At 44.2% G+C, this 14,908-nt stretch overlaps 1 protein-coding gene across 3 annotated transcripts in view; it reads left to right on the forward strand.

Annotated features, from left to right (window-relative positions):
* gphnb (gephyrin b) overlaps positions 1-7,291 on the forward strand; it is a 96,160-nt gene extending 88,869 nt beyond the window's left edge. For all 3 annotated transcript variants that reach the window (XM_036550017.1, XM_036550018.1, XM_036550019.1), the window contains 12 exons: positions 324-416; positions 1,052-1,107; positions 1,507-1,626; positions 2,024-2,082; positions 2,173-2,326; positions 2,443-2,564; positions 2,675-2,762; positions 4,805-4,878; positions 5,261-5,325; positions 6,002-6,105; positions 6,226-6,322; positions 7,006-7,291. In XM_036550017.1, the coding sequence (XP_036405910.1) occupies positions 324-416; positions 1,052-1,107; positions 1,507-1,626; positions 2,024-2,082; positions 2,173-2,326; positions 2,443-2,564; positions 2,675-2,762; positions 4,805-4,878; positions 5,261-5,325; positions 6,002-6,105; positions 6,226-6,322; positions 7,006-7,139 (1,166 nt within the window). In that variant the 3' untranslated portion in view covers positions 7,140-7,291. The remainder of the gene's footprint in view (positions 1-323; positions 417-1,051; positions 1,108-1,506; positions 1,627-2,023; positions 2,083-2,172; positions 2,327-2,442; positions 2,565-2,674; positions 2,763-4,804; positions 4,879-5,260; positions 5,326-6,001; positions 6,106-6,225; positions 6,323-7,005) is intronic.
* The last annotated feature ends 7,617 nt before the right edge of the window (positions 7,292-14,908 follow it).

Raw genomic sequence — 14,908 nt, forward strand, 5'->3', positions numbered from 1 at the left:
TGCATGTATGGATATGTGTGTGCGTGCGTGCGTGTGTGTGTCCGTGTGTGCATGTGTGTGTGTGTGCGTGCGTGCGTGCGTGTGTGTGTGCGTGTGTGCATGTGTGTGTGCATGTGTGTGTGTGTGTGTCCGTGTGCATGCGTGCATGTGTGTGTGTGTGTGTGCGTGTGTGTGCATGCGTGCATATGTGTGCGTTTGCGTGTGTGTGCATGCGTGCATATGTGTGCGTGTGTGCGTGTGTGCATGCGTGCGTGCGTGTATGGATATGTATGTCAGGTGGTGAGCCAAAGCTCTGAAACCTGTCTGCCTCTCTCTCTGTATAGATGGGATGGGGCGAGTTCTGGCACAGGACGTCTACGCCAAAGACAACCTGCCCCCATTCCCTGCCTCTGTCAAGGACGGCTATGCTGTCAGAGGTGAGTGCCTATCTTACATTCATCAACTGTAACTGTTTAAAACGATCTTCATATTTCACAAGATTGTAATACATGTCCTGTGTATAATTTACATTGTAAGTCTTGCATATAAAGGGAAGTGATATCGTCTTTTTGAACCCCTGGTTCATTCAATCAATTTAGATAAATGAATCACCCACAACCCTCATCAACCCCCCCTCCTAACAATTTGTTCAAACGTTCCTCTTAAATTGGGATTTATGATCGCCACTCTGCCAAGCCTTGAGTAAGTCTTCCTTTTTATTCACTGATTTGGCAGATGTTCTTATCCAGAGCGACTTACAAGGCTAATATGTCATGATCCATTAAATATGTACCACAGGAGAAACAATAACAGCAGTAATCGGTAACGGACAGCCAGAATTTGAAATGCACTTCACTTATTACCTACGGCAACATACACACTGCGCATAATAAGCAATGATTTCTAGTACAAGTTTGAAAGCGATCTCTAGTTTGCTGTTTGTTTAACTTTTTCTTGTCATAAGGAAGAGGTTCCCTCCTATTGGTCAATCCCTTTCGCCCTGCCCCCCTCCATTGCCCCTCCCTTCCTATTGGTCTCCTGCAGCTTGTGATGTCTGCCTGTGTTGTTTCAGCGGCTGATGGCCCTGGAGATCGTTTCATCATCGGGGAGTCACAAGCTGGAGAGCAGGTGAGCTGCTGTCCTATAGCTTTGGTTTTAGAATACACTATATGAGTGTAGTGGATACCTCCTGCCTGTAGAGGGCATCAAATGTTAATCCATGACACAAATGTTTTAAGCGAGCATGGATACATGTGCTATATCTGAGTCACAATATTCCTGAGGGCCTGGCAGTCGTTTGATGCTTTGCACAGGTCACTGCTTCAATATATTCAATATCTGTATCCAGACTTTCTTGAGGGGATTTTGAAACCTAATACTTTTGTTGGTTGCTTTTGTAATCTGTATAATTTAAGTGTGCGCGTGTGTGAGTGTCTGCGTGCGTGTCTGTGAGTGTGTGAGTGTTTGTAAGGAGGAAAGGGGAGTGTGAGAGACTTCCTTGAGCTCAGCAGTCCTGTCTGTCTGCAGCCCACCCACACGGTGATGCCTGGTCAGGTGATGCGGGTGACGACGGGCGCGCCCATCCCCTGCGGAGCCGACGCCGTCGTGCAGGTGGAGGACACGGAGCTCCTCCGAGAGTCAGAGGATGTGAGTGCGATCTGCTCTCCGAGCTTTGGAGGATATGATGGAGATCTGCTCTCTGAGCTTTGGAGGATATGATGGAGATCTGCTCTCCTAGCTTTGGAGGATATGATGGAGATCTGCTCTCTTAGTTTTGGAGGATGTGAGGCAGCTCTGCTCTCTTAGTTTTGGAGGATGTGAGGCAGCTCTGCTCTCTTAGTTTTGGAGGATGTGAGGCAGCTCTGCTCTCTTAGTTTTGGAGGAAGTGATGTCATGTTCTGTTAGCGTGATATGTCACAGAGCTGCTTCATGTGCCCAGTGATCAGTAATCAGGCGCAAGAGGGGTGTGGCTACCAGCTCAGTGCTCTGTGTCAGATCTTTCACATATGTGCCTATGTCCTGACTGCACTGCCTTCTGTTTCAGGGCACAGAGGAGCTGGAGGTGCGGATTCTGGTGCAGGCACGTCCCGGTCAGGACATCAGGTAGGCGCATTTTGCCGTTCCGCTTCCCTCAGCATACCCCTCGCTGCCCTCTGGGTTCACCCCTGTGACCTCCTCTCCTGTCCCGCGCAGGCCCATCGGACATGACATCAAACGCGGGGAGTGCGTCCTGGCCAAAGGCACCCACATGGGCCCCTCCGAAATCGGGCTCCTCGCCACCGTGGGCGTCACCGAGGTGGAGGTGCAGAAGTTCCCCGTGGTGGCGGTCATGTCCACCGGTAACGAGGTGAGCAGGCGAAGACAGGCTCGCAAATCAGGTGGGCACATTCACACACTGCCCAGTCTATACCTGTGCTGACTGCTGGTTATCTTGGTCTGTCCGTCTGTCTGTCCGTGCGGCAGCTGTTGAACCCAGAAGATGACCTGCACCCTGGCAAGATTCGGGACAGCAACCGGTCCACGCTGCTGGCCACCATCCAGGAGCATGGCTACCCCACCATAAATCTGGGCATCGTCGGAGACAAGTACGCCCCTCAGGATCTCCGTCAGACGAGACTTGGCCGTGCCTTAAATGCTCTGTTTTGATCTACATTATCACAGATTCATAACTAGGCTATCTGTGTGCTTTCCACAGCCCTGACGACCTCCTCAATGCTCTGAATGAGGGCATCAGTCGTGCTGATGTCATAATCACCTCAGGGGGCGTGTCCATGGGTGAGAAGGTAACTAGGCAACAACATGCATAGATGTGTCACAGACATAAGTGGGGGTGTGTTTTTACCAGGAAGGAATGTAGGAGAGGGGGAGAGTGTGTTAAATCCTGTAACCCAGAGTTCTGTTTCATCTGGAGCTGTGTTAAACTGTGGGAGGGAACCTTATTTGGATCACAGTGTTTATAAATGATCTGAAAAGGATGAAGACACAAAAGTCCATCAGGAAACACAAATAAGGAGTAAAACTGTCTCCATTTACAACAAATGCACACTGTCCATTATTATTTAATCTGAATAAATACAGTAACCACCTATGGTTACAGTATGAAAGAATCTGAATGAAGTGAGGACCTCAGGTTTCATCCCTAATGGTAGATGTAAATTTGTGTTTTGACTCTGCTCTTTAGGGAATTCCTAACTGATAAAAAGTGGGCGGTCTTTAGAGTACATAGTTATAAATCATGTCCCTCAAAAAGAACTTCCTCTTTGTAGCATTGTACTGAACCCTACCCAATTTGACTGGGTGGTCTTGGGGTGCCTGCAAAATCTCATCATTATGATAACTGTTATAGAAGTTTAAAACTGTAACATAACTTAAAATAAAATTTGATTTACATTACCAAATTAGAATAGAATGCATGTCTTAAAATGCACTTGTCACTTTTTATTGATAGGGTTCTGTACTTTGGGTAAAAAAATTATATTTTTTGTTATTATTTACAGAAGCCGAGAACGGCTGTGCTTGCAATTTTTTAATGTAGTTATCTCGAGATCACAAGTTAATTATTTTGTTATCTTGAGATAACAAAGCTCGTTTTCTTGTGATAACGTTATCACGAGAAAACAAAAGGTTGTTTCCTCTTAGTACTTATAATCAGAGGTGGACACCCCAGCTTCAGAAAGTAAAAGTCCTACCATGTATTTGTTCTAGCCATTCACGAAACAAGGTGATTTCACTACTTAGCTCCTCTACCTGGCTGAAGAGTTGTGCTAATTAAATTCAGCTGGTGTAGTGCATGGGTGGAACAAATACGTGGCAGGACTTTTACTTTCTGAAGTCGGGGTGTCCACCTCTGCTTATAATGTTTATCAGAGATCAGGAGTGCCATGCCAGCATGCATAGATGGCATCTTGACAACTGTAGCAACTGATTTAAGATGAAAATGTCAGGATTACCCATTATCAGACTGTACTTCAGTCAAGGTTTAACACAGGCAGAAATTGCATTGTGTCTTTCTGATCTTGAAGGCTGAAATCAGGTGTGATCAAATGAACCACTCATTTTCGAGTTCTCCATAATAATCCTGTGATCTTGAGAAAACAAAAGTCATTTTCTCGTGATAAATTATCTCGTTACCTCGAGAAATTCGCCTTTTGTTTTCTCGAGATAATGAAATAATTAACTTGTGATCTCGAGATAACACCATTTAAAAATAATTGCAAGCACGGCCGTTCTCGGCTTCCGTAATTATTGCTGTACACAATGAATAAAAATGTTTGCAATCTCATAAAGCAATACTGACACCTAGTGGATCTTTGGATGATCTCTGCAACAGCTGTTCTCAGCTGTGTATGAAATGCCCACAGATGACATGTGGGCGTAGAAACATCAGTGCTCATCAATGCTTCGGTAGTGATAATTGGTTTCAGAGCATAACAAAAATCTGTGGGCAAGCCTTAAAAAGGACAGCCTCAGTGCCCAATTTTACTGTTGAAAATCGGGGATTAGGAGTTGTGCTCTTTAGTTGATTTCTTAGCTAATTTATTTTGAAATACGGTTGCTTAGTTTTATCAAACCATACTGAGGCAGCAATTGCAGTTAAATCTGGTGATGTTTCTTTTGAGATATAAATTCAGAAAGGAAATTCTGTTCTACACTTTTATATTCAAGTTCTGAAAATGGTTCCTAATGCTCAGATCCAGGAAGTGAACACTGTTCCTAACGCTCAAATCCAGGAAGTGAACATTGCTCCTCATGCTTTAATCGAGGAAGTGATCATCATTTCTGATGCTGAGGTTCAGGAAGTGAAGAATTTATTCTTGCCTTTCAGGACTACCTGAAGCAAGTGCTGGACATTGACCTCCATGCCCAGATTCACTTTGGACGAGTCTTTATGAAACCAGGGTAACCAGATGCATTGACTGATTGGGTGGTGGGCTAATTGATTGGCTGATCAGCTACTTGATTGGCTGGTGAATTTATTGCCTGATGGGTTGATTTTCCATGTTGGTAAATGGATTAGTTAATAGGTTGGTTAGGTGTGAAGTCTACATGTCAGTTTGATTTGCAAAAGCAATCCTTGAGCCTTCCTCATTCTCATGCATGAACATGTTGAATACATAACCAACAGTTAGCTTTCCCTAACTTCTACCATATGGAGAAGTCAGAAGCTGGCTCCTGTCGGTACAGACCAGACTGAGGGAGAGAGAGGATCAGAAGAGCAGGAAAAAGGGGGGAAGTATAACAGTGTAACGCTGATTCCTTTCCTTCTCATCTGTGTCCTCAGTCTCCCCACGACGTTTGCCACGTTGGACATAGATGGAGCTCGCAAGCTCATCTTTGCTCTGCCAGGTATGACTGCATTTACATGTGTACGTGCATGTTTGACTAGGTTTGCTGATGAGCTGAGATACTGTAGGCGACAGTTGTTCAGCTGTAGAGTCGCTGTTCAGTTGCAAAACGTTCCTCAATCACAAGATCCTGCACCCTCTGATAAAAGGACTACAGCTGCTGCTTAAACAGTTGAATTGGTCCCTGGCCAATATGACTGTTGCACTCACTAGGACCCTTCAGATTTATTAATACAGCAAGGAGGCCCTTCAGTGTAAGGTATAGGGAGTAAAGTATCTCAGTATTCCTGATGAAGCCTCTCTGGTGTTGCTTTCCCTCAGTAACCCCTCCAAACATTCACCTTGTTGCCCAACATTTCAAGCCCTTCCATGCACTTAACCCCATAATATATTCACTCATCACCACTCATCACTCTTATTTTTATGCTATGATTTAGTGATTTGATGATTATATCTCAATAGTTCTCCCAGGTGTAACTGCAGTTAGTTCATGTAAATTTATTTAAAATAGTATGTCGAACTAAAAAGACAAAAGGTGCATTGTCTTAAACCTATCTGTGCTTTTTTGCTGTTCTCATTAAGGGAGAAGTTCAGTCTTCTCTGATAAATATGTGCTGTAGGTTAGCAGCACGTATCTTACCTGCCCCGTACTACCCTACCCTGTATCACCCTCACAGGTAACCCAGTATCGGCGGTTGTTACCTGCAACCTCTTTGTTATTCCTGCCCTGAGAAAGATGCAGGGAATCCTGGACCCTCGGCCAACCATCATCAAAGCCAGGGTGAGTACAGGGTCCTCCATTCTCCCAATCCAAAGGCAGCCACATAGGGCACTGTTTGGCCCCAGGGCATTGTGGTCACCGAGAGTGTGAGGTCATCAGCGTGCGCTCTCTCCTCTGCAGTTGTCCTGTGACGTGAAGCTGGACCCGCGCCCAGAGTACCACCGTTGCATCCTGACCTGGCACCACCAGGAGCCCCTACCGTGGGCACAGAGCACGGGTATGCCCAATAAACAGCAAACCACATTTCATATCGTATACACACATTCATGTTCTATTTATATTATACCAAGCTCCTGGTAATTAAGAGCTGAGCAGAACTTCTACTCAGAATCCAAAAATCTGAAGTACAGTATTTCCATCATTTCAACATAAATTTGAATGAAATTGCTGTATGCATACTGACTTCGCAGAGAGACAGTTTTCTTAAAAATCCATCTGGTTTATTTAAGACACGTCAATATTGAAATAAGTTTCACGAAATGTTCTTGACTATTGATTGCAGCTTAATAAAACTACAACCCAAACAAATGTCTCTGTTTGTTCACAGCCATCAGTTCAGAGCTCAGATCCACAGATCATTCTTATTGTCCAGATAGCAGACACTGTGATAATTTAATTAAATTCGGGTATAGGTATGAGGAAAAGATTAATCAGTTTGTATGGTGACGTCTGTGAACACAGAGCCTGACCCCAGTTTCCACAAAGACCTTTTTTTTTGCTGTCAGTAACAATAGGCCAGTACTCTGTCGGTAACAATAGGCCAGTACTCTGTCGGTAACAATAGGCCAGTACTTTGTCGGTAACAATAGGCCAGTACTCTGTCAGTAACAATAGGCCAGTACTCTGTCAGTAACAATAGCCCAGTACTCATGGTTTTCACAGAGCTCTCTCTCCCTCCAGGGAACCAGATGAGCAGTCGGTTGATGAGTATGCGCAGTGCCAACGGGCTCCTGATGCTACCTCCCAAAACAGAGCAATACGTGGAGCTGCACAAGGGCGAGGTTGTGGACGTCATGGTCATAGGGCGGCTATGATGTCATCTCAAAGGGACGGAGGACGGAGGGAGGGATGCGAGGGAGGAATGGTTTACGGTGCATGTCCACATATCATTGACTATTCTGTAATATGCAACGGCACAGCTAGTTTTTATTGATTTGGATAACGTTGATCAAGTATAGTCAACATCTTGAACACAAAATAAATGAATTAATACATATGAAAAAATGATTTAAAAGATCGTAGTATTTCAAACAAAGAAAAGTATAACTTTTAAAGTAAATATAAGAGATTTATTCTGTAATATATTATGATTATTATGATTATTATTATGATTATTATAATTATTATTATTATCATCATCATCATCATATTAAGGCAACTTTGTTCTCTTTCATTGCAATTGCTTTGTGTGTTCAATGCTAGACCTTATAGATAGCAGTAGCATTTTAATAGAAAGTTGTAGGTGCCTGTCAGGAAAAAAAGGAAACATTATTTTCTCATCTTAAATAAAATACTTTTTTTTGGAAAATAAAGAAAACACTTAAATTGATCGCAGACGTCCCACATTGCTCTTGAAGACGAGGGTTTTCCGCTTCCTTTCTGACTAGCATTTAGGTGACACATCTATTTTTCCCTTATTAGTATGCTTCATAATCGCTTCACAAAAGAGCTTTGCTTGTTGTTTATCTTGTGAATCGTGTTTATGTGCGCAGTGCCAAACGCTTTGGCAGGGGCAACGTTGTGGGGTCACAAGCCAGGGTGCCCAGACCCGTAAGCTTCCTTACTGTCACCTGATCTGGTACACCTCCACCAGCCCCCAGAGGGGGAGGTCACTGGAAAACAATCTTTTATTTGATTAACTTATAAAAAAAAAAAAAGAAGTAACAGCTTCTTTCTGTGCTGACAGCCTTTTTAACCAACTACACAAAAAAAATGTACAGAAAAAAAAGAAAAAGAACGATATTGTACAGATATACGTGACCAGCACTCCTGATGAAACTACGAAGCTATGAGGAGATATTGAACAACTCTATACTATAACATTTTCTGTAATGATATTGAAACTGATGAAAAGACAAAAATAAAAATCCTTGATCATTATGTAAAAAAAATCCTTGTTGGGTTTCTTTTTTAAATACAATATATGGAAGTAAACTAGTTTTTTTTTCCTTGAACAAATAAAAATTCCCAATTCTTCTGCACATTGCAGTGTCCATGAAGTTTCTGTCAATGTTGGTGATTGTCTGAATGTGTTGTAAGTGATGATTGTGAACATTGCAAAGGTATTCTCTATGCTTCCAACACAGACAATGTCTCTGAGTTGGTGATTCAGTCATACTCTTGTGTTTTATTAGTGTTGGTATTTGGCCATGATTGCAGGTCAGTGGATATAAACAGTGTCCGTCCATGTATATGCACACACGCAAAGGAAACCACAAAAAAAGAAAATCAAAGGCTTTTAAACAGTAGCAAAAAACTTTTGCATAGATGACTCCCAAAACCTCAACAAGGTGGCTCTTCAAAAAAGGGGGTGACTTGGTGCTGTGCTACAGACCCCCCAACTCAGGACCCAGTGCTGGGAATAAGTGTGAGCTGAATTTATATCCATACAAACATTAAAATATGAATGTATGGGGCTACGCCTGTGAGATTAATGGCATCAAAGATGCTGGAATGAAACCGTGAGAGAGAAAGATGTTTACTTCTGTCTGTCTCCCTGGAGTGTGAGGGAGACCTCTGCATGTTTCCTAGGTTTTACGGTTAGTAGATGAATGAGGAAGCATCACCAAAGAAATTACATAAAATGTGTTGCATTAGGTGAATAGGAATTTGGAATGTAAGTGATTTACATTACTTGCTGATTTTATGTCATTTTGAATGTGGTGCCATATTTGAATGAGATTCATTGAAATATGTGGTCACCATAAGCAAAATAAAATTTACAGTTGTACATTTTTGCAATCAGAAGATGCACTCCAGAAATATCTAATAATTTGTTTGAATGGTTTGCTTTGAATTTGGGATGTCTTAACTTTGGATGTGATTAACTTTGTTAATCTGATGTATTTGGTAAAATGATATGAATGTGGGACCAATGAACTGTCAGTCCAAAGGTCACATGTTTTGGATGCCATGTTGGATTATGTTGTGATTTTTTTGTCATTTTTTATGCATCAATGCATCAATGTTAATCACTGAATGTCAGCAAGAACATCGTTTTACATTTTAACAAGCATAAAATTGACAGTGATTACCTAACTTACATGATTGAGTGTCTAATCATAACTGTCTGGAATTTTCAACGAAACAACGAAAAACCAATTATTTTATTAATTTATTTAAATTTTATTCACTTTTATAATCGGAGTGCTTATCTCTATTTGAATTCCAAAGGAAGCTTTTCAGTATAAACCAAGACGTTTGCCATTTAAAAAAATCTGGCAAACTGACACAAGATTGGGGTAACTAATATTCGGTAGTTAAAACAAAGTGAATTCCATGTACAATAGTTCAGTAAAACCTGATTAATGGAGTGCTCAGTGTGTGTTCCCCGGACGAGGGATAGGCATGCAAGTGAAAATTCAGAATTCCACTCATGTATACAAACTGCGACATTAGTATGTAATCACTGTAAATCAGAAACGTCTACGTTTTTCAGCACATCAACACAAACGAACTACCATGCATATAGAAGTATAATTTGAACAAATTTAGCATCTGTACCCTCACAGCTGTAGGAACACATGATGTTCAGTCCTTTCTTGGAAAGAAAGTACTCTGAGCAAAAGTAATCCAGATCATACATCTGCATGACTTCGCATGCACTCGCAGGTTTACGCGCTAAGGAGCTTTTTCATTGGACGACACAAGTAGGTAGCTAAGTAACCGCGAAGCCGTTCATGGAAAGCGTCCAATCAACAGCTTTGTCCCGGGAAGGAGAGAAGCGCAGGGGCGCTACTTGACCGAACGCCGGACCACGCTGCGGAGCTGGAGTGATTTCGTAGCGCTGACTGTGGAGCAGGGGGCCAGACAAATACAAGTGACTACCCGTACCGGTAATTTGGCAGCGACAGAATCCACAACTCAAGGTAATTTACTTTGTTTTCTCTTGCAAGTTGGCCTCGGTTCCTTGCCTTCTGTAAGCCCCAGTAATCTATATTTCGACTGCAAGCGACTACTTTAACAAGTAGTTAAGCGAGCAACCTAGCTAGCTAGAGCACAAGTTGGCTGGCTAGCGGGCTAAATACCTACCTAGCCTAGTTGGGTTATCGATCGCGTTGCTTACGGCTTGTAACGAGAAACGCTTGGAGAGTTTAGATGGAGCAAACATTCAGCGTTGCACAAACACTGAACGTTGTGTAGTCAGCACACCAGAACGGCATGAATTGAAGTGGAGAAATGTAGCCAGGGCAATTAGGAGGAGCTAGGTGGAAACGTCATTCCCTCGGACCGTGTAAAATAACTTCATACTAGTCTAGTTAGGTAGACTAGCTAACCAGCTAATTAAAACGGACAAGCGCTCAACATTTGCCAAAATGGCAAATTTAATTTGACATATAATGGAAGTGGACAAATACTTTGAAGTTCCAACTCTGTCTTCAGTCTTCGCAGAAAATAACCTGGTTGAAACATGGAGCTCCGTCTTGAAAATAAGACGTCTTGTGCGGCAGCAGGTATGGATGTGTGTCAGACTTAGCTAGCATGATGTGCATCAAAGGATAAAGCGGTGGCGTCATCCCGGTGGCATTCTGTGGAAAGTCCTTGTGCTGTCCGCCAGCGCTGATGTTGCTTGCTGGCCACTGAAGTCGATAGCTGCTTGGCTTTGTTGGAAGGTGTGTACAGAGTTTGGATAGTTCCTCAGTTTTGCTCCACCCTGGTGTCTGCGGAACCTTGGCCATGTTAATGTGAAACACGACACCTCCTGTTAGCCACATGTGTGTATCGCCAGTATTGAACTCCCCATGCCACCGAGAAACAGCGGCCTGACTTGTTCTTTATGTGGGCTCTGTCTGCTTGTGCTGCTGCGTTGGTGCTTGAGTCAGAGTGAGGTGATGACACGACTCCTCAACACTTTCACGCTTGTTTGGGTCCAGCTGGGATTTCGGCCAAGAGCAGAGAGAGTACCTGTCTGTAAGTTCTGGCTAGGCTCTGGCTGTTGTCTCAGTGTGGGAAGCTGGTTTTCCTCCTTCATTGTGGCCCAGGCTCTGTTCATCTGATGTCTTTTGCTAGAGAGGAGCTGATCTCTGTACATTGCTTTTATTCCTGCACACTTTTTGAATGCCCTGGATACAGTGGTGTGTTTTTTAAGTGGAGCTGCCTCACGCTCCCAGAGGCTACATAAGGAGTGGAGGATGCTGGGAGTGTTACTGACATAGCAGGAGTTCAAGGAGACTTCTGCTTTATCGCACTTGCGGCTCATATTTTTCAGTGCTTTAGAATGTCAACAGCACTTACTTTTTATGATGAAGTTGCTCTCCTGTTGCAGTGCTGTTGGTAACTTTTGTTAAACGAAGAAGCAGAAATAAACTCTAAACAGTTCATCTGACCTTTGTGTATGTATGTGCACATGTGTGTTTGTGTGTGTGCTGGTGATGCTTGTGTGTGTATGTGTACCAGGTCTGTAGTGATACAGCACTCCCAACATCTTCAAGCAAGTGAGTGGTATTAATTCTACCATCACGTGTAGCACGTAATTTGATTAGTAATGACTTCTCAGAGAAAAACATCTGGAGCCCCTCCTTTGTATTTAAAAAGTTTCTAGATTGTCGGCCACTGATTGGTTGGTTTTCTTCCAGCTTCATCCACAGACAACGTCCTATTGGGGGATGCAAATTCTTAAAGAAGTATGACTGTTTGGGCAGGCTACCCCCAAGGAGCAGAGGAAATGAATCAGGGATACCGATGGACAGAAACAATGATCTGGAAATTCAGATAAGCACAGGATCCGTCAGCACAGTAACATCTGACCTGACGCAAGGCCAATGAAACCAAATGGAATAAAACCCCAGGTGGGGGGGGGGGTTTTCTTGTGTTAGATCACCTGCAGACTCATCGCACACAGTCCCTCTCACAGTCCCACCCCAAGCATTGTTGCTTTGTTTCAATCTTTGCCTAGCAATCCATGAAGGGTGACTTTGAGTTGTGAAAAAACAGACCTCTTTAAACTTTTTCACTTGATTCGTTGAAGATATACAACCATCACATCCATCACGTTCGCGTGTTTTTGTTGTTACCAGTTTCAGTATCTGCCCTCCCAAAAAAGTTGAAGGGAAATAATGCACATAAAGACATGATTTTACGCCACACTGCTCATAATCCTACTGTTTGCTGCCCATGCGCTCCTGCCGTTATCAGCATCGGAGTCAGGGCTTAAGCCCCGAGCAGCAGATGGTACTTTGGCCTCTTGCCGTTTGTCAGCCATGGGGCTTTCTCCACAGAGCCGAACGCACTGAGTGGCGGGGAGAGGAGGAGACCTGACACATGGTTATCTCAATTACTTAATTATTGCAACTCTGTCGGGAGAGGATGGGTGACAGGGTCATGCTTGGTGATAACCTTCTATTCCTATGTCAGTGTTCATGCTTGTCCTATGTAGGGGAGAGCTCCAACTGCATTGCATCACAATACAGTTATGACACAAACTGATGGTGTACCGTTTTAATGTGTCAGTTAACCATGTCAGTCTGTTTCAGGACGTAGTGATGATTGAAATCAGGACTTGCAGGTTCTACTCGAAAACAACCCGGCTAATGGGTTTCTGCTTCGTCCTTCCTGTTTCTGTCTCCAGGTTCCTTTTAGTTCGTTAAGTTGGACTTTGTTTTTGTCAGCAGCTTGTTGGTCAACTCTGGACACTATTGGAGTGGGCTTGTGTTCTTAAAGGTAGATCCCACTGCCGCTGTGCAGTGTCTGTCCCAGAATGCACTGCTGTCCCTGTGACTGCAAGTCAGACCACCCAAGCCTTCAGGAGAGCACATATTGCCTTATCACTAGATGCTGGCAGCTTGTATAGTGCACAGTCCTACATCTCATGGACACAAAAAAATGGACATTTTTTCTTCTCAGGAAGGGTTCTTATGGTGCGTTGTCTGTGCAAAATGATATCATCTCACGGTCGTACTTGCATTGCACACATTGAGGCAGTAACACTTAAGCTCGAGAGGGACTCTGGTCAGCAGAGGTAATGGGTAATGGGTAATTTGATTCATTAGCATGGTAAGGAACGTGGTTCTTTTTCAGTGCGAAAGACAGGTATAGTTGGGTAGCAGCTGATCGATGATCCCCGGAGTGGTGTCAGGTCTGGGTTGAACACCATGGTGAGTTGAAGAGCATTTATCACCAGCCAGCCAGACACTTTCACAGTGCCGCACCGCTTGCACCTCCACATGTGCTGGTCCCTTGTCCCCCCCCCGACTCTCCTGACCTTTGACTGAACTGTCCTGTGTCAGGTGGAAGGAGCGGGGTGTCTGTGCTGGGCTGCCGACTTCTCAGCACAGTGCCCACTCTGATACTGAGGGGGGGGGGGGGGGGGGGGGGACCTCCAGAGGAGCGGGGACAAAAGGGAGCGCTAAACAAGGGTGGGACAGAGAACCGGGACGGGGGTGGGGGAGCGGAGGGGGGACTTCTCGGAAGGAGGGAGAAATTTGGGTAAGCCCCCTGTATGTGTTTTTCTTCTATTCTTTCTCTTCCTTGTGACCTCCTTAGAGCTGACTAAGCTGTTGTCATGGTGACTCACGTGGCACTGCGGTGCGGTAATCTTTGGGGGAGTGGGTGGAGGAGGAGTCTGTCCATCTGCTCGCGGGAGACCCGGGGGTGGGGCCCGGGGGTTGATGTGTGAATTAGGGAGAGGGTGCAAGGGAGTTTGGAGCTCTGAACCCAGCTAGACTCTTGCTCTGATGTGCCAGGGCAGGACTCAGTGAGCAAGTCACTGTGGTGACAGAGAAGCAGGTGCCCAGGGTTCCACCACTGTGTGTGTGTGTGTGTGTCTGTCTCTGTCTGTGTCTGCGTATGAGTGAGGGAGAGAGACCTTGTCCATGGCACATTGTTATTTTTAGTAATGCTTAAAAGCTTTCAGCAAAAACATGGCTTGTCAAGTGAAAGTGCTGACGAGGGAGCAGGGAGACTCGCTGAGAATCACTGCCAGGAAAGGGGGATAGGGGCTTGTGGGAAGAGTGAGCGAGAGACAAAGGAAGAGAGGAATGTGACAGTTTAAGTGGTTTATTGACAGAGGGAAAGAAAGGGGGGGGGGGTGTGAGAGAGGATGGAGATGTATTGGATGGCTGCTCTGGGATTTTCTGTGTAGGGAGACAGCACTTTGACATTTACAGTATGTGCAGATGTTTTATTCTTCTTCTTGGCTTCAAGTATTTGAGAGAAAATCAATTCAATCAAACAGCTCATTTACTTCAACGACATTTTCTGAAAGGCCTCATCATCATTGTCCGCGCAGTCTTTCTGGGTGTCTAAGTGAAATTGCACAGCCTGCCCTCGTATATAATGTATACATATACGGGATAAATGTTGTTGTTGCTATTGAATTTGCATCAAGGTCTTGATGTGCAGATACAGCACACAGAAAGTGAAGGGGTAGACTGGTCTTTCAGTGGTCTGAAGATGAGTTGTGTGTGGATACCAGGTGGTTTTTAACAGCTGAATTCTGTGTGCGTGCACGTGTTTGTGTGTGTGTTTGTGTGTGTGTGTGTGTGTGTGTGTGTGTGTGTGTGTGTGTGTGTGTGTGTACGCTGCAGGTGTTATGGCCTCCGTCTTGACGAGCTGCAGAGATGACCCCTCGTAGCGTGCCCGACGC

The sequence above is a fragment of the Megalops cyprinoides genome, chromosome 17 (genome assembly GCF_013368585.1).
Source record: "Megalops cyprinoides isolate fMegCyp1 chromosome 17, fMegCyp1.pri, whole genome shotgun sequence".
Lineage (NCBI taxonomy): Eukaryota > Metazoa > Chordata > Actinopteri > Elopiformes > Megalopidae > Megalops > Megalops cyprinoides.